A 20550-nucleotide genomic window follows, 5' to 3' on the forward strand; every position below is an offset into this window, starting at 1 on the left:
TAGAAGAAGTTGCAGTCTAGAAAGCTGGAGGTTGGAAATCTAGAAAAGCTAACATAAGCTTGCATTGGAAACAGGTGCTACCTAAACTTCTAAGATCATAGCTAAGGGAAACACCATGAATTTGGGGACTGCCCCACCCCTCATATTATTGCCATTACAAGTGCAAATATTTCTGTCTCTTTTGCTTTTCATGTACAACACTGCTTATCAGAACTGAAGGCATGAATCTAAACAGCACATCAAGTTTTCATCCATTTAAACTAATTGAAATCAACTGTCAGTAGGTCAGTTGGCATTTTACTCTTATATGCACTCAAAATGGAATTGGACCATAAGAATTTTTATGCATGGATATTGGACTTGATGTGAGCAATAAGGCAAAAATGGAGACCTTTGGGGACATAAAATATGGCAAAACATGTATAGCAACAAATAAAAGTGCTTATAGAAAAGATATATTGTACAGCCTGCCAAAATGAAGACCGTAGATCACATAATGGATATAAAATGTGTCACATGGTGTAATAAACATCTGCTTGGATATAAATTTCACCAAGTTTGATGGATAAAGTACAACAAAATTGGTATAGTGCTAGCGTCATGTAACTGATGGCATAATACAATATATTTTGATTTAACATCCATCACATAGGGCATGTTTGTTAAGGAAAGCCTCCATTTCCACAAGCCATATTATCCGACCTTTAGCAACTTTTTATCCATGGTTTTCAACTAGGGATAGAACTAGAAACTTGAAAACATTAAGATCACCTTTGATGTACCTCCCAATGGACCTCCCAATGGACACCATGATAGTCAAGACCTCACAAGGGTGCCATATTTAATCTGGTCTGCCCTGTAGACATCTTTATTTTTGATTCAGTACGTCCTTCTTAGGATCATGGCCAAATAGGTTGGCTGGAAATGGAAAATGGATACACACCCCTCTCCTTGGAAGGGATTGTGCTTGGAATCCAAAGATGTAATTTTTCCAAGTTTTTGATAATTACAATAAAATTTAAAAATAAGAAGCATAACCTCCATTCACCAGCTAACAATGGGATTATTTTATCTATGTATGTTTACTGTCTTTGAACAAATATGTTATGGTACAATTCTTCAAAACAAAACAAAACAAAAAAAACCACTCTCCAGTTCATGAATGCGGGATATTGTGCTTTCTGTATCCACAATTCAGAACTCGAGGAAATGGCCTGATATTGCTGATATCAACACTGTTTTCCTGTGTTGCCAGCAGGAATAAGGATTCCAAGCTTTACATAGCAAAGGGCAACCTGAAGGTTAATACCAATGGCAACAATCTAGATGATCTACGGGATACCCTCTTGTGCTCACTACCATTCACAAAGTGACACCACACAAGAGAAAATCCCAAAAGCTTACTTTTTTTCCCCATCATTTAACAGCTTCTTACCGAACATGAAGCAATTGTCATGACTGTTTTTCAATAAGTGTTTGAGACCTGTACGCTCTACCTAGGGTTGGCAGGTATTGCCAACCTAGGGTTGCCAGCATCCCATTCTTTGAGATGTGACAAAACCTGAGTCCAGGAAGTGAACCCATGGGATGTTACAGAGGCCGAACAGGGAAGGTTTCCCCAAGTTTTACTCCACTGCTTCCAGTATCTGTCGAACAAAATGATAGATGTGGCTTGATGTTGCTCTTCCATTCCCTGATGTGGTCCAAATGGCAGAATGAACCCCATGTTGGTTATAAATAGGTCAGGCACAGAAGGAAAAGGCTGAGAAGAGAGTTGGTAAATGCACGTATTTGGGCATGCTCTGTCATTTGGAGCAACATACACAATAATACCTTCGTGAGGAGCCACTGAAGGGCCAGCTGGGAATGAATAGAGATGTATACCCAAGCTTTAAAGCCACCTCACACATTATTTATTTATTTATTTATTTATTTATTTATTTATTTATTTATTTATTTATTTATTTATTTATTTATTTATTTATTTATTTATTTATTTATTTAGTATCCCGGCTATCCACATAAAAAAGTACAGATGCTGCTTGCTCTGAACTTTGTCACCCTGCCTGCTGATTTAGAGGAGGAGAGGATGAAACTCCAGCTGGCATCCTGAGGATGGCCATACCCTCTGCTAGCAGAAACCACTACCTTTCACCTTTCTTCTGCTCCTACTGTATTCAGTACCTCCTTCTGCTTCCTTATCCCTTTCACCCAAGGGAAAGATTCAACTCAGGGAAGAGTGATGAAGTAAACCTGGAGACGTATTCGCGAAGGCTTTCATGGCCAGAGAGAGAGCTTTGGTAAAGTTCAAGAGGACCTTCTGGATGTGAAAATAGCATTAGTTGTGAAAATACAATACAGTAGTATCTATTGTTCTGCTCTTTCCAGACATTCTTAAGTGCTACCTTTGGTGACTGCCCCACTCTGTCTAATGGCAGGGCCAGCCCCTTTCACAAGGACATTTGTATGTAAAGGAGCATTTGTCTGTAAAGTTTGTCCAGAAAAGCAGAGGCATGTGTGATGTGTTAAATAAATGAATGTGAGCAAAGGAAATCACCCCTGGCTCCCTTGTCAGAAATAAGCAAACCCTCTAGGTAAAATCAGTACAGTGATGGGAAACATTCATTTTCTGGGACCATGGTTCAAAATTTCAAGAGCTAGCCATGGTGGTCATGAAATTCTACAAATTGTAGTCTAAAACCCGATGTTTCCTTTCTCTGGATTAGTGTGGCTTCCTCCTGGTCTAAAGATTACAGTCGTTGAGGATGGTTAAAGGAAGAAACTGGGCCATATACTTCAGAACAGCACTAACATTAATAGAATAGCTCAGTACTGATATTAATTCATTATGCTGAGGTGTAACTAAGCAGGATCTATGAATACATTTTGTTAAATTTTACTACCAACATATTGCCTAGGCCCACCAAAATGTATTTTAGATGTCAAACTGCTGTTGGCATTTTTAAGAATTTGGGCTATGTAAAATGGATTGGGGAAAAATGAACTTGAGATTCCCTTCCAGCCCTAATATTGTATGACCTGGCTGGAGTATATTAAAAAGAAAACCTGCTTGAGAACAGGACTCAATCATTCTAATGCCATGCACTGCTCATGGCAGATTTGTATTCCTGCATTCTACATTTCCCCATCATTATACTGCCATTTCATGTGGAGATAATGGCATTTCAGGGTGGCGATAAATTGGAATGCGGGGCACACACTACCTCCACCACACATGGGAGCAGCAAAGCGAGATCAGCATGAAGGAAACATATTGTCATTCCGCAGGAATCGTGACTTTCCACTCAATCAGAGTAGAAAGTATTAACACTACAAAATACACCCTTCGTCTCTCCATCACATTTTGCTAGCTCTAATGTCTCTGGTGCCACCGGGGAGATACTGTGCAAGAGTGTAGGAGCGGGCAGGAAGGAAACCTGAGCGTAAAAAAATACCCCACTTCGTATTAAAAGCTGAGCTGCAGAAGGCCTGACTTTATAAGGCGCATCTGCACTTCTGCAACAGATAGGGCACAATTGGTGATGGCAAATTGATTCTCTGCTCCGAAAACATGACTCCCTGTTGCCCTTGGTTTTTTATTTCAGGCATTTCGGTATGACCTGTCTTAATGGTGGGGTCTAGTTTATATTATGTGTTATTGAAAATGTCTAAGCATAATTTTAGTGATAGACAAGTCACGTCCATGTGGGTGGATGCAGTCAGTAAGATAACGGCTGTGTAAAACAGCAAGATGATCTGCACTTAGGAGGCACAAGCAATGGAGTTACTGCACCAATATTTGCACTATATTATGTGGGAATGACTAGATCAGAGCTAGGTCAGAGAGGCCAGGATATGAATCTGGGCACACACTCGTGGCCATGCACCCATGCAAGCTTGATGCATGCACAGTCGAATGCAGTCAGATCAATAGCTGACTCAGGACAATTTGAATCAATTTCTGTTCAGGCTTTTGTAGTTAAATCACCCACCAGGTTCACATTCACCGAATGGAAATTGATTTATTTCTGATGATTTAAACTAGTTTTGGAGTCTACACTGATGAAATTTATCATTTCCATTATTCTTTAGGAGCCCTTTTTTGTTACTGTTTGCCTTTTTTTAAAAAAGTGATATAACAATAAATTGATGGCCCCATTCAGCAGAGAATGTTGAAAGGCAGTAACCGATGCATTGCTAAACAAAATTATAACTCTTTTTTAAATGAGTAGACACCGCAGTGGCAATACACTGATGTTAAACAGGAGCACAAAGTAAATTGATAGCACCATCCAGACCCACTGAACTGCATTTAAATCGATTTACAACTGATTTATTTTTAAAAGCCCCTGCTGGTCAGTTGGGGGAAAAAATCACTTTGGAACCCAAAGAAATTGATTTCAATAGTGTGTTGTGTGCATGAGAAATTATAATTCAACTTGAATGACACTTAATTCAATTCAACTGTGGTTCTTTCGCCCATTGGAACCGCACTCTCAGATACAATGTTCACAATATGCAAAACTGCTTCATGTACTATAATAATGCACTTTTTGAAAACAATTTAGTTTAGTGGAAATCATCTTCCATGATTTCCTGAGAGCAAAAAAACAATACTTCATCTATGAAAGACAACTCAAATAAAACCACAAGCTATCACTTATCACCTCACCTATTACAGCATATCATCATCATCATCATAGAACTGCAGAAATGGAAGGGACCCTATGGATTATGCGTCCAGCCTCTGTCAAGGAGGCACAGTGGGGAATCGAACTCCCAACCTCTGGCTCTGCAGCCAGATATGATACGCACAAATAGGAAACAAAACACAGAGAGAAATGGTTTGTTTCCACCTTTCTCTTTCTTACACACACACATATACTACAGAAAGACACAGATGGCTGGTGTGATCAGACAATGAGGATTGCATCTGATTGCACCAGAAAGGGGTGCTTTGCTGAGAGTGATGTTCCTTAAAGAAAACTTTCTGTCCATTGGGGAATTTCTCCAGCTAAGCCTGAACAATGAGTAGCCCTGCCAGTAGACCAAAAGGTTCAACTTTGGCACGGATCCGGATTGGGATGGAATATTTTTGCCCTGCATCATGTGATCACTGAGTCATAGCTCAAAGCAGACTGGGTCAAGATATGAAGGAGAGCTTTCTCTTGATCACAAGCTGTTTATGTTAACAGATTTGAAGAGGAAGGTTTATTGAAATGAAGTGTAATTGGTTAAAAAAAAGAGGATACAGAGTCTTCTGACTATTTCTAAGCAATTGAAGGAAAAAGAGATGAGGGAAGAAGATGAAGTATGAAAAGAATGGAAGTCATATCAAGTATCTGTCAGCAAGATGAAGAAGCAGTAGGGTAGGTCATATAAAGAGGGCATGCACCAGAGTCTTACATCCCTGACCGTACCTCTGTTGCCCCCTGTTGTTGTTTAGTCATTAAGCCATGTCCGACTCTTCATGACCCCATGGACCAAAGCACGCTAGGCCCCCCTGTCTTCCACTGCCTCCCGGAGCTGGGTCAAATTCGTGTTGGTTGCTTCGGTGACACTGTCCAACCATCTCGTCCTCTGTCGTCCCCTTTTCCTCTTGCCTTCACACTTTCCCAACATCAGGATCTTTTCCAGGGAGTCTTCTCTTCTCATGAGATGGCCAAAGTATCGGAGCCTCAGCTTCAGGATCTATCCTTCCAGTTTCCCCCTAGTGGCTCACAGATGTTTTGCAGATGCATGGGACCTTTCTTGGCTTCACAAGATAAAGTGACATTTTTAAACAGATTGTGGGAAACCTACTTTTTTGGACTTATACTCCTCAGGAACCCACAGCTCAGTGGGGTTGTCTGGGAGTAGTCATCCAAGCACTTTTCCAAGCTGTGACTTTGAACTAAGGATTGCAAAGTTATAGATATGGCTTATGTTCTGATTCAGAATCTCCAACAGTTGTTGAAGGAGCGTAGTAGGGAAAATGAGAACACAGACTGGATAAGAGTACTGCAACACACTTTTTGTGGAGCTACCCTTGAAAAAAGCCCTGAATCTTTGGTTGGTGCAACACATAGCAGCTAGGCTACTATCTGGTGAATAGTATTATGTCTGCCTGACCCCCAGTACTGAAAGACCTGGGTGCTACAGGGCCCAATCCATGGTGTTGGTTTGAGCCTTTAAAGCTGGAGTCTGGCTATCTAGGGGACTCCTTGTTTCTTTATGAGTCTCTCCAGATGTTAACGTCTTCTGCAGAGGTCCTCTTAAAATGTGAACATACATGTCAGAGGCCTGCTTAACAAGCATGCAGGAAAGGGCCTTCTTCTATGTGGCTGTGGAATGTACTACCTTCAGAGCTCTGAGATGTTTCACTCTGACTGATTTTAAGAAGGGAATAAATATATCTTTTTAGATTGGCATATGAGATCTAATCTGGCTAATGTTTTAGTACATTTGGTTATTTTAATATTTTTTTACAGTGGGGTTGACTTGATTTGTGGTGGTGGGGTAGTTAAATATGGTTTTGCCTGTTTTTATTCTTTTAAAAAGTTTGCAAGCCACTTTGAACACTATTTTTTTTTTTAGTGGAAAGTCCAGGTTTAAATGTGGTAAATAAATATATTGGTAAGTATCTAAGTCTGTCTTCAGCTGCAATATACAGATTCTTAGCATTAGAATTCAGCCTGCCGCTAAATACATGTAGAATGTGAATCCGGAGGGTGGTGACCGCAAAAGCCACACTCCCCTTGCATCTCCTCCTAAATCTTCTCTCAAAAATACTTCTTCAGCAACAAAGGAGCATAAAGAAAACCTTGTTTCTCTCCCAGCTTGCTTTGTTTACTCCGGAAAAGATAGATTATACTTTTGGGTGCGAGGAGATAATGGATCCCAAACAAGAACACATCCTCTCCAGTACATCTCAGAAATGAAGAGCTGACCTAGTGCGCTTCAGTAACTCCTGCATGTAAATAGATTTTTGCAAATATCATCTATAACATCAAAGAGAAATCTGAGTGATAAAATGATAAAATATAATTCCATGTCGTATTTTGTGTGGGTTTTTTGTTGTTGTTTTGTTGATTTGGCTAGCTCCAGGCAGCCTGTTTTGTGTTGTTTATTTTTTTACTTAGCTGTTACATATTTATTCCTTGTTGACTCTGTGCATGTAATGAATTTGCTGCAGCTTTCCTTTGGAGACAGTGTAATTGGTTGGAGTATTAAAAGAGAAGGGCTGTGCAGGACCAGTGAGAGAAAGCAACAGGACCTCTCCAGGCAGCTAGCAAACAGGCAGAGAATGAAGCTGGCAATCTCAGTTGATGAATTCACTGAATGGAAGACCAGAACTTACATACAGAGAGCTAGGGAATAGAAGGTACAGAGAAGATGCAAGATGTTCCAGAGTTGAATGTCAGCAAGTCTGCTCACTTTTCTATAGCTTTCCAGTGGGGTTTTCATTTTGATCCTAAAAGCAAACTTACCTTTAGAACAGTCAGCTGCTGTTAAAACTGGACCTTCTTTGTCTCCTTGCAATGTCTAGTTCAATATATATCTTACATGTTTACAGATGTGTATGCTGACTTGTTTCATTTTTGAGTAGTAAACAGGAAATAAGAATACAGTATAACAATTATATGCTGTGAAAATGATTCCAACTTATGGCAACACTTTCCAAGATTGTCAAAGTAAAGACTACCCAGGATAGTTTACCAGTACCTTCTTCTGAGGGCACTTTGGGACTGTGTAGGATGTCCAAAACCACACAAACTGGCGAGGAACCACTTTTGTGTTACCTGGTGCCTCAACTGTCCACCCAGCTGATAAACAGGAACATTTCACCCCCAAATGTTCTCCAGGTAGTTGTTGATGGTTGCAGAGAACTTGTAGTCATCATTTTGCTAAGATGTTTCCAGTTTCTTTTTTAAAATTCTACAAAATGTGCTGTACAGAATATGACAATTTTTGCTTTGTTGCAAGAATGAGTAAAGGTCGTAGCACTGGATGGCCCTGTTGTTTTGTGCTTTGTATGTGTGTGTAGCTTCTCAAAGGAAAAAAAAAAACACTGGTTTTGTATAGAAACTAATTTTGTGCAAATTATCTTTGCACAAATTGCGAAACCCATAGTGACTTTCCTCCAGTAATCTCAGCCCTGCCTCTCTGGGGGAAGGGTGTCATTGCCAAACCAAGATGGTCAGACTAAATTAGAATCATGATAGCAACAGTAAGATTCCTTAACATTTAGAATTCTGGTGTTGTTTTAATGTGTTCTTCTTCAGTCTTCGAACACTAGGCACATATATGTATGAAAACCATGATGTGGAATAAACATGAGCTAGGCAGACCTTATGGAAATGAAAGAGAACTTGTCATGGGGACTTCTGGTTTTTGACTGTCATCCTGAAGCTGAGCCCTTGGGCCCTTTCAATATGGAAGCATTCTAATTCCCTGGTTTAATATTCTCATATTCTACCACTAGAAGTCCTCGACGTTGTCTTTGTGAACATAAACAATCATGGTAATATTCTTCCTATGGTCCCCTAATATGATCTGAGAGTAGACAAATGAGCAACCTTGTGGAAAGCAAGCAGATCTAAATCTGATCAATGCCTCGATAAAAGACCCCTCCCCTTCTCTCAATAACTCTTCTTGAGAAAGATGGAACATAAATGAAACCAATAGAATAATGGGTAAAAAAAAAGATATATCCCTCTACTTTTATGGATTATAGGAGCTTCTAGCAAGATATTCTCTCATATTTATATGCCATAAAAATGGCACTAGAAGAATATTTGCTCCTACCCACCCCAAGTAATCTTCAAAGGACAACTTTTCTGTTCACAACTACTTCTTTTAGGGGGGCGTTCAGAATGAAATCTTAGTCACTGCTTTTCTTTTTTGTTTCCAGGTCAAGCATGGAAATTATGCTTTCGTATGGGATGCAGCAGTTTTGGAATATGTTGCACTGAATGATCCGGATTGTTCTTTCTACACTGTTGGAAACACTATAGCAGATCGGGGGTATGGGATTGCCCTCCAACATGGAAGCCCCTACAGAGACGTATTTTCACAAAGGTAACATCTATGGGCGGACATGAAAACCTTGAAGACATCCATCTTCTTTTCAATGGGGGAAAAAGACAACAGCTTACTTATGCCATTGTGTGACTGGCCACATGTGTTGGGATTTGTGAGTTTCTGCAAAAACAAAACAAAATGCAGCAGTTCTTACATTTTAAAAAATGGAGTAAGGTGTTTACATCACAGGACACGCTGCGAAACAGGTTAACACAGCTCCATTCTAAGGGAAAGCTGCATTCTTCATTTTTCTAGAGTGTTAGAGTTCTTATAAATGTTTCTGGGCCATACTTAGCAGCTAATGTAGTTCAGTATTTTGTCTACTAGAACAAAGACTTCATGGCTGATTGGTGGCATAGCTTGGCCTTGCCAAGTAAAATAAGAAACACTCCCCCCAAAACAACAACAACAACAATAGCTCCACTTTGAACTTAGGCCAAGAAGAGACACCAAACTATACCAACTGGAACTCGTAAGCCAAATATAGCATACTTGAAATTCCAGGGATCATGTTCCCAAGGAAATTCAATTTCTGTGATAAACAGACAGAGGAGCTTTTCTGATGAGCAAGAGGCATGTCAGGATGTAAATCTTGCTGCATTGGATTTAGGACACATGTGAATATTGGGAACTCTTCTTTCCCAGGAAGGCTGTCTTTCTCTTTGAGAACCATGGTTTTAGAGAAAGGATGTAAATATGGAAGGCACCAATACAATTCTATAATTTATGGTAGTCTCAGTTTAACTTTATTCTGGTATTCTTTCTCCATGCAGTTAATGCCACATGTAGAGAGAGCAGGGCTACTAATATAGCCCTTCCCATCATGTTCCCTGAGAACATGTTCTCTGAGAACACCCCCCCCGCACACACCTACACTGTCCCTGCATTGGGGACATGCAGGAATATAGGTCACCTCCAGCAGCTGGAGCTCTGATGATGAATGATCACAGCTCAGATATGTAGCCTACGTACACAGTGGGAATTAGTATAGGGCAAGCAGGGTTTTGCCCTAGTCTGCTAGATTTAAACAATGCCTCCCTTCCTCCAGACTTCAAGATTTACCAAGCAGTCTGGTCTACTGCCATAGGAAAAGATGACATAGCTCAGGCCACTAACTGATTCTCTGAGGACAGTGCAACTGGGACACCAAGCCACCAGGAGAGAGCAAAGGTGGTCAGCATACCAGGTCCAGCTAAGGCAGTAGAGGAGAGGCCTACCCAAGGCTCAATAAAGCAGCCCTCTGACCTAGACTTAGGAGACCTGGGCTTGGAAGAAGAAAGGACCTGCAGATGGAAGGGTGGTCTGAACAGAACATGGACACACCAGGCCTTTCCTGTTGGAGGATAATCTCTTCTTGAAACTAGGTCTGGACAGTACAGAAAGTCAGCTTATTTATATATATATATATGAGAGAGAGAGAGAGAGAGAGAGAGAGAGAGAGATACACGCACACAATAGAGACAGAGAACACATATTTGATTCATCTTTGTAGCTCCGGCAGTGCTGCTGATCCCCTGTGTAGGATGGCGGTGGGAGGATGCTGGCAAGGTGTTCATGCTGTAATTACTTCTTGTATTATTTTTCACATCATCAATTATAAAGTTGATTTGGAGGTGCATTTTGCGGTGCCAGAATTGTTAGTTACAGCTCTTGCTACCCACATTGGGTTAAAGCAATCATGGGAAATGGAGGGGGAGATTCAGTGCATACCTGCTAGTCTCTGTACTATGTCAAGCATATGAAATAAAGAATGCTCAAACTGGGCTGTTGAGGTCCATCATCCTAGCTCTGTGGCCATCATCCGTCCATCCATCTTTGTTCAGTCTTCCTTCCTGTCAGCTATTCATTTAGCACTGAGTCTGAGAATACGTTAGTAGCATTTGCATCTGGTTTGACATTACTCAAGGCTTCTTATTAATTCACTGCAATTATCTGAACAAAGCAATGTGGCGTCAACCAGACTTAGTCTGAAAATAACAACTCATTATCTTTGCAGAACTCTTATTATGTCTATAGGCACCAGTACTGAGGAAACCTGCATGGTGTCCCTCAACAGCCTTGCACTCATCTGTGAATTTATACCTGACAGCAGCTCCACCTAGTAGAGTGCCCACCATGCGAAGTTGTCTCGGAACTGAAGCGCTCTTATTGTTTCAAGTATTATGGGAAACTGAAGATGGTGGGCAGCTTCTCAGACCTATGCACCATCATATAAGTCATGTCCAGGGAAGAAAACTAGATGAGACCTCAGAACTGTCAGGGTCTTTGTGTTAAGCCAGCAAGTTTGGCTCTTGCCAGCCTGCTGCAAGGAATCAGCCATTTCTTGTCTAGGACAAAGTTTCTGAATTGTAATGTCAATGCTTTGTTGATGTGGCAAAATTTTTAGATATATTTCTTCTTTAAGATGTGCAATCTCTTTAGAAGTTTGAGATGCATTTCAAAAGATTTCCACTGCTTTGGAAGTGCCCCTGGGGTTACGTTCCACAATCCAATATTAGGGTAATACTTTTATTTGGCTGCCGCAAAGATGTCAAGGTACTGTACAACTTTTCAAATTCTCCAGAGCTATTCACGAGGGAAGATGTGAAAAGAAAGCAAAAGGGAGTTGGTGAAGAAAAAAGGGTGGCTAAGGTTCAAGCCATGCTCAAGTTTTCGGTTACAGTCTTAAGATGAATTTGTGGAGCTACAAATGTTCCACTGTAACAAAATCATTGCCCTTTCTCTTTTCTAAAGAGATCTGGAAATATCCTTATGACTGTGTTTTAATAGTCATAGATTTGTAAAGTCAGAAAAGGACAAAAGGTGTCAATTACTACAGCCTCCTAACAGTGTGGAAAACCCACAGCTAAAGTTGCTAATGCTCCAATTAACACGTGTCATTCTGGCTGCAGCCTCTTGTATTCACTTTTCTGCATTTGTTCAGTCAGCTCTGTGAGTTTGGACAAGAGCTTTGCAAACCACTCTCCTTCCAATTTCCACATTTGAGCTGTAAGCAGCAGTGATAGGAATTGATTTAAATTATGCCTTGCAGGAACGTTTGCTTGTTTCCATCAGGACGACAGATATATCATCATGAGTCTTTTCTGAACAGTACCCACTTTAACGGCGTTGTTTTCTTTCGGAGGTTTTCATTTAATCTTTAGAGGCCCTGTTGAGACATTTTATTTAATGGTTATGTTTATTTTCATGATTTATACCCCACCCCAAGCCCAATTATTTTTCAAGGTGTCTGTTAACTGTTTGTAATTGGACAAAGCCAACACAAAAGACTTCATACACCACCCCAGCTCTCGGCTTAATGTTGAAGAAATTCATCTGTTTCACCTTCTCGATGCTGATTTTTTTGTTTGTTTCTTGTAGCTGCCTGCCACATACATGTTGAAAACAAGATGCCTTTCAGTGGCAGATTCAGACAGAACTAATATACAAAGGGATTCAAGCCTAGACAAGAGTTAAGGATGATACATGGATGAATGCTTAAGTTTTGGTTTGTCCCAATTCATTCCTCATGCCTCCAACTATCTTCCTCTTCTGAGTATGAACAGATTTGCAAGTTTTGGTAAATTTCTGATAAAAACTAGCACTAAATTCTCCCCTTTCCCTACCATAACCCTAGGGACCAGTCAACGGGGCCAAAATAATTTCTCCTTTTATTACAAAGTCCAGCAGTAACCTGGAAACAGAGCCCTTTAGCTCTGGCTAAGAAGGAATGTGCAAGCTGGGTATAACCACTCCTTGCTCGCTCAGTTGATGAAGCCAGGCATGTTTTCCCTTATACTGTAATAATGTTCTTCCTAGGTGGCAAGGGATGTAACTTCCTGTAGCCTGTAGTTCACTGTGAACAACAGAAGCCAGAATATGCTTTCCTTCAGCTATGCAGTGTAAGCCCAGCTGAAAGCTGGAGGTGGGAAAGGAGGGGGAAGGAAGATGCCTGTGATTGGCTTCTCCAGGATTTAATTGCCTTTAGGGAGGCTGAACAGACATGCATAGAAAAAAAAGATTTGTTTTGAGCACAAGGTTTAGGGATTAGGGACTGCAGAGTTTCATGTGGCCTCTAAGTAGACCGGTCATGATTTATGACTGGCTTGCAAACAGACCAGAATCAGAAGCTGTGGTTTAAAGTAACTTTGCCAAACTTAGTGTATGCGAAATAGTGTGTATTTTGATGTCTAAACAGATGGGGCAGAATTATAGTTTGGTGTGGTTTCTGAAGGCCAGTGCTTTAAGAAAACATGCAGATGGAAAACACAGAAACAGCGCAAAGCCATGACTTGCTTGTATATTTGGAAATTCCAAACATGGTTTTGGTTATTAACTAGTGTAGCACAAAGCATATTTTGATATGATTGCTTAACCAAACTGGTGTTTCTAGTTAAAAATGATGAGCATGAGATTGTGAATGAAAAGAGGGAATTCTTACTTCCAAGTAGATATTGTTATACAGAGGGATGCTGGGCAATTGGAGGGGTTCTCTAAGGAGGTAAAATTGTTCACTGCCTTATAAGTTCAGTTTGGTGGATTCTTTATTCCTGATACAGGGGGAAAAAACTGTTGTAACGATGGTGATTATTTAGTTCCTTGTTCTCAGAATTCATGTGAACTGGCCCTAGCTAACCTGTCCCAAGGCATATCGCACATAGTGCCAGCCTTCATTCCCCTAACACCAGCTTCACTTCAGCCTTTGAGATGCCCTACGCTGAACCATCATTTGTCTTTTTCTTGAAATGGTGCAGTAAGTCAGTGATGCATCATACTGAATAGGCCTGTTTATCTGCAGCTGTGCTGCGCTGAATGATTGGACAGCTCCCTCACTCAGTTAAATGAAGCTGCGCTTTATAGGGTTTTGTGAACATTACTTTCTACAGAATTGATTAAAAGTCTCCAAAAAGTATGTCTTCCTTTGCAATTGTATCATATTTATTAAGTGCATCCTTACAGCCCTATCCGAAAGACTTTGCTTCACAATTCAATCAGGTGTCATTTGATTTACCAATACACAGAATGCAAACCAGCTCTCCCACCACTGCCTTCATTAATGCTTTCCCCTCCATATCAGGCAAAATCCAAGGAAACAAAACAAAACAAAACAAAACAGAAACATGTGGCACTTTAAGGACTAACTGTTATATTTTAATACATGCTTTCATGGACATGTCCACTTCATCAAACATAAAGAAACAGAATGGAATGGAATAAAATGTAGATGAAACATCAGTTTCACATTCTAAAAGTTCATTGGTTACATGCAGTAACGAAGCCTTTGTTTGTTTTAGGGTCCTGTTGTAAAAAATTCTTCAAGAAGACAGAAAATGAGCACCACATCTGGGAATAGAGTTTTTAATTTGGAGCCTTGTGATGAGAGATGAGCTTGGTAGTTGTGAAGAAAATAACAGTGGCAGTGGATAACAGCAGAAATGTTACATTTGGTAATAGCTTAAGAAACCTAGGCTTATATTCCATATGTTTCTGTGGGTGTTCATAATGCGTATAAATTTTGTTTCAGCTGTTTCCCTTTGTATTCTTGATTTGTAATGATTCTGTTCTGAAATAGTGACTTCCGAGTCTTCTGCAGAGTGACTTGGTAGACTGAAATGGTTGGAGACAGGTTTCTATGTATTGTGGTTTCTGATGTCAAATTTGTGGCTGTTGATTCATTCCATAGAGGTGCCCTGTTTGTCCTATGTATAGGGGGCAGTGTTGGCAAAAGATGGCATAGATCATATTGGCTGAGGAACAAGTGAAGGAGTCCTTGATATTGTGTGTGTGGCATTGTTAGATCCCATGACTGTGTTGCCAGAATAGATTTGTGGACAGAGTTGGTATCTGAGTCTGTGGCAGGGTATAGTCCCCATGTCTGCGTCGTTTTGTGATATATTGTGTGTTAGTATTTGTTTGAGGTTGTGGGGTTGTCTGTAGGCAAATATGGGCCTCTCACTAAGGGCTTTCCTCCAAGTCTCAGTTTGTTTCCAGCCGTATCTATGTTCAGTTTACAACACATTCCCTGTGTGAAGACTAGTAGTGCACATGGAAATATTCCTAAATTGGCTGGCTGTGGTTTAGTGGATAGGACAGGGTCTCACATCAGTGGACCTGATTAGAACCAGGGGCTAAAGGTTTCATTTCCCTGCTTTATACATAATGTTCAGAATCTGTTATAAATGTTCCTTACACAATCCTCCTGACCTAAGTCTTCTGCTGATTAAATAGCTAGCCTCCATTGCCCAAGCACAGTTCAGTTTTGATCTGTATCCTGCTGCAGAGAAAACAGAGATAAGTAATAATCTAGCAATAACAGGAGTCTTTGACCCCAAAGAAAACTGCTTTCTGTTTCAAAGATTCCGCCATCATGAAGCACCATCTGATTCATTTGTAATCAGTTCTACAATTCACATTGATTTAGGCCCTACTGTATATCCACATGCACATCTGCTAAGTGAAAGCCATGTCTCTAAACTTCTGTTGCAGTGATCCTCAACCTTGGGTAACCCAGGTGTTCTTGGACTGCAACTCTCAACGACCCCAGCCAGCACAGCTAATGGTGAAAGCTTCTGGGAGTTGCAGTCCAAGAACCCCTTGGTTACATACGGTTGGGAGCCACTGTTCTATAGTATCATCTACAGCAGTCAACAGACTTTCCACTCTCTTCAGTGTTAACAAGAAGCACAGAAACATGAATATGTATTCTGACACCCTATTTTAGCCATCTGCACCCCTAAATCTATTTTAGATACCAGTACTGAGGTTGTGAAAAGGGACCTGCCTGCTGTTCTTTTATTTTCATATCTCATACTTGAGGTAATGTGAAAGTTTCTATTTGTCAGCTAATTATGTGGCCTCTGTCTGGATATATCAATGATGCAACCAGGGTAGGTGGCAGCTAATGAGAACACAGACAATGTGTAAAAAGAAATGTGTTTCTATGTTAGTTTTGAATTTAAAGAGAGAGAGAGGAAGGCTACCCATCATTACTCACATGGACTCTACACTATACAGGTTTAGGGTCCCCAATATTCATCATTGTCTCTTCATGGAAAAAAGACATCTCTATTCAGTGGATTCTCTTAGCAGCTCTATCTCCGTTATTGTTCAGCAACCTCCTGCTGAATGGGAATGCTTCTCCTTCCATCTGTCTTTCATTGCCTCCACATTTTACATACAACCCACCACTCATCTGTAATAACTAGAGATGGCCACAAACCAGCAGTTCAGTCCAGTTCATTTCTCAGCCAAACAGATATCCAGACGAGAAATGAATGAGCACAAACCACCAGTTCATGCCCATCACTACTACTAACCTGTCTGTTCCCAACACCATTCAGCAGCTCAGCATCTGTAACAAAACTGGATGACAGAATTAAGGAGTGTGCTAATGAACTTGAGCTTGTAAAGGTAAATGTAAAGGTTCCCTTTGACATTTTCAGTCCAGTCATGTCTGACTCTAGGGGGTGGTGCTCATTCCATTTTCAAGCTGTAGAGCCAGCGGTTGTCCAAAGACAGTTTTTGTTGCCACATGGCCAGCATGACTAGGGAGCGCCGTTTTACCTTCCCACTGAGGTGGTACCTATTTATCTACTTGCATTTGCACGCTTTCGAACTGCTAGGTTGGCGAGGAGCTGGGACAAAGCGAAGGGAGCTCACTCCGTCACGTGGATTCGATCTTACGACTGCTGGTCTTCTGACCCTGCAGAACAGGCTTCTGCGGTTTAGCCCACAGTGCCACCACGTCCCTCATAAGTTGAGCCTGAGCTCATGCTAAATTTTTCTTCTCCCGGGCTTTCCCAGATTAGTTTAACGGATCAAAGATTTTGCTGGTTACTCTAGTTAGTTATTCATTATCATCAAATAGATTTTTAAAAAATGTTTTCATATTACTGAGCACATTGTTAATATAATTTCTCCTGTTTAATGGTATATCAATTACTAAAGTTATTAAGTAAAATAATAAGGCATCAAATTTGTTCAGGGAAATGTGGGGCCCTGGGGGTTATACTGGACCATCTGGAAACTCTGAGGAAACTATTCTTGACACCACAAATATGGGGGGGGGGGGGCAACCAGTTTTGCTGCTGTGTAATTACTGCTGCCAAACGTCTGTGGCAAATATAGGGGCTGTCTTTGTTACAGGAGGCCACGGTGCCCTGTCATTTCCTTTTGCTATTCAGTTTGGGAAGGAGACTGTCTTTGCTTTCAGTGGAAGCTTCTCTACTAAGGAGAACAGCAGCTTCCAGGAAGACAGTCCCTGGAGCCACAGTGCAAACACAAACATGACAGAGGCCTGCCAATGCAACATCACTCTAATCCCAATTAGTGCCTCATTGTTCCTGTTTAAATAACAAAAAAGAAAAAAAGAAAAAGAAAAAGGCTGTGCCATGCATATTCATATACAATGCATTTTCTAGTTTGGCTTTTTATTCCTGGTTCATGAATGAGCTACATTTTTAAAGCGGACATTGCATTCTATTCTAAAGTTTTCTTCTGTAATTCACAATTTTAGATCTAGAGGCTCCCAGTTTGCACTCAGGAGAAAGGCTCTTTTAGTAACATCTTCCACGTCAGAAGGTGTTGGACAGATCACTGGACATAGAAAGATGGAAGAGTACTTTATTTGTTGCATGTCGCCCAGGGGAACCAGTTCCCAAGTAAACAAACATTGTGCTTGAGACCACTGATTTGTGGCTTTTCCAAAAATATTTTTATATGGGCAAAATACAGAAAAGCAGGGGCTCGATCTGTTCCTGTTAACTTCTTACATCCTCCCCCCTTTTTTAAAAAAAGCTAAGAATCGTCCATGGGTGCACCACTGATTTAAAAACCATGCTATATATGTATATTTTTCTAATTAGGAAATTGATAAATTCGAAGTGCGGTATAATAAACAGCTTTTCATCTGGTGTTTTCAGATTTGTACTTGGGTAAGTTAAACTGTACCCAGGTAACTTAGGGTATGTATCACTGTGGTGTAGTAGATAGAGCAGTGGACTCAGGAGAGATGGGTGTGATTTCCCTCCTCTGCCGTGGAAACTCAGTTGTGGAAGGGGGTGTGGACTGTCACTGATCTTGACAGCCTTTTTAGGGTCACTCTAAGTCAGTTCTGACTTGGTGGCACATCGCAACAACAGTAATGTTAGACTAGGTTAGTGGCATTTTCCATATCTGGATTAGCAGATGTTTGCAAGATCTCCAGAGATGGAGGAGCCTGAAGAAGGGAGATTTTAGCATTAGTATGAAAATAATTAGATACTCAGTACTGAAGACTGAGCCATAAGGGACAAAGAGCTGTGGATGGAGGCAGGGCCAGTAAGAATGATACTGCTGGGAAACTGAAAAGCTGTTTTTTAGCAGGCAGATGCATGGATGGAGAGCATTTGTATGAGAGGTTTTTCAAAGTTCCCCTGGCACAGTTTTCCACAGCTAGTCTCATGTGGGCTTTTTTCAAATCATCCTTTGCTTTTCTGACGGGCAAGTTGAGTTGCTGAATTCTGCATTCCAAGTAGTGACAGAGATACATTTTCACTGGGTGGAATTAGCAAATGTTCACATGAATATTTCAAATTTCTTAATGGGATAGGAAGCTTGTTGGTGTCTTATACTTCTGACCCCTCCCCCCCACAAAGAAAACAGTAAGTGAGAAGCAGCAGCAGAGGGTTTTTGCAAATTATCAGGATTTCCAGCATTGCAGTGTTAAAATTTCCATTTGGAAATGACAGAGCCCTGACAGACTACAAAATAGGCACAGTGGTACCTGATGGATAGGTCAGTGGTTTAGGTATCTTGCTGCAGGGTCAGAGGTATGAGTTTGGTTCTCCACTCTGCTTCCTTGACAGGGGTTGGACTCGATGATCCCTTCAGGCTTCTCTGTTCTAAGATGATGATGATGATCTTCATTACCTTATGTGAATGGTGTACAAGCTCTTGGGGCTCCAGTTTCTGTCTCCCAGGACCCCCATGGTCTGAACTCAAAAGAAACTGGAAGTTTGCTTCCTACTTTTCTAAACCCCTTGGAGCAGGATCTGAGCTGTGAAGCACTTAGTCTTTTTTTTTTTTTAAAGATGAATTGCTGCTTCTGCAGGCTTCTGAGATGAAAAAAACTCCATTTTATAACATATATACATATACACTCCATACACAACATATACTTTGGCAGCAGGGGTCCCAGAGACTTGGGGGCTGCATTTATCAGTGTGTATCATATGGGCAATGTGATTCCTTCTCCGCAGTTGATTTAGTGGTATGTGACATTCTGAGATATTTATTTATTTATTTATTTATTTATTTATTTATTTGATTTATATGCCGCTCACTCTACCCAAAGGTCTCTGGGCGGCTCACAACAACCAAAATTCAATGCAGTAAAACAAAATGATTAAAATACAGTTAAAATACAATTAAAATACAATTAGAAAATACAATTAAAATTGCCATCATTAAGACCCACAGTTAATGTTATTTCAATTAAAAGCCTTCTGGAACAGGAAGGTTTTGACCTGGCGCCGAAATATCATCAGTGTCGGCGCCAGGCGAATTTCAGTTGGGAGGGCGTTCCATAGTCTGGGGGCAGCTGCCGAGAAGGCCCTTTGTCTACAAGCCATCCCTCTTACCTCCTTGAGGGATGGCTCTTTCAAAAGGGCCCCCTGGCAAGATCTTAACAGCCTGGTAGGCTCATATGGAAGGAGGCGGTCCTTCAAGTATCCAGGGCCCAAGCCGTTTAGGGCTTTATATGTCAAAACAAGCACTTTGAATTGGGCCCGGACAGCAACTGGTAACCAGTGTAAATTATACAGAATCGGCTTGATGTGCTCTCTGGCGCCCCCACCACTCACCAGCCGCGCAGCTCGATTCTGGACCAGTTGCAGTTGCCGGACCGTCTTCAAAGGCAGCCCCACGTAGAGCGCATTGCAATAATCAATACGAGATGTTACCAGTGCATGTGTAACTGTCATGAGACTCCGCTCGTCCAGGTAGGGCCGTAGCTGGTATAATTTCCGCAGCTGGATGAAGGCGCCCCTGGCCACCGAGTCCACCTGGGCTTCCAGTGTTAGACTGGGGTCCAGGAGCACCCCCAAGCTGCGGACCCTGTCCCTTAGGGGGAGTGTAACCCCATTCAGGACAGGGAAGTGGCCCTCCAACCTGTCCGGCGAAGCACCCACTAACAGCACTTCCGTCTTGTCTGGATTGAGTTTCAATTTATTAACCCTCATCCAGTCCATTATCAGGTACAGACACGAGTTCAGCACAGAAACCGCCTCACCTGGATTGGTGGAAAACGAGAGGTAGAGCTGAGTGTCGTCAGCATATTGCTGACTCCTCAGCCCAAACCTCCTGATGACCTCTCCCAGCGGTTTCATGTAGATGTTAAACAGCATGGGGGACAGTATCGAGCCCTGAGGAACCCCATGACATAAATGCCATGGGGCAGAGCAACTGTCCCCCAGCACCACCCTCTGGATACGGTCAGCTAGGAAGGAGCGGAACCACCGTAAAACAGTG

General features: G+C 41.3%; 1 protein-coding gene across 5 annotated transcripts in view; it reads left to right on the forward strand.

Moving 5' to 3' along the window:
- GRID2 (glutamate ionotropic receptor delta type subunit 2) overlaps window positions 1-20550 on the forward strand; it is a 963252-nt gene that overhangs the window by 850889 nt on the left and 91813 nt on the right. For all 5 annotated transcript variants that reach the window (XR_012087806.2, XM_073001950.2, XM_078394565.1 and 2 more), the window contains one exon: window positions 8894-9060. Coding sequence is in view for 4 of the 5 variants with exons in the window: in XM_073001950.2 (XP_072858051.2) it covers window positions 8894-9060 (167 nt within the window). In the remaining variant the exon portion in view is untranslated. The remainder of the gene's footprint in view (window positions 1-8893; window positions 9061-20550) is intronic.

Source organism: Pogona vitticeps, chromosome 5 (genome assembly GCF_051106095.1).
Source record: "Pogona vitticeps strain Pit_001003342236 chromosome 5, PviZW2.1, whole genome shotgun sequence".
Taxonomy (NCBI): domain Eukaryota; kingdom Metazoa; phylum Chordata; class Lepidosauria; order Squamata; family Agamidae; genus Pogona; species Pogona vitticeps.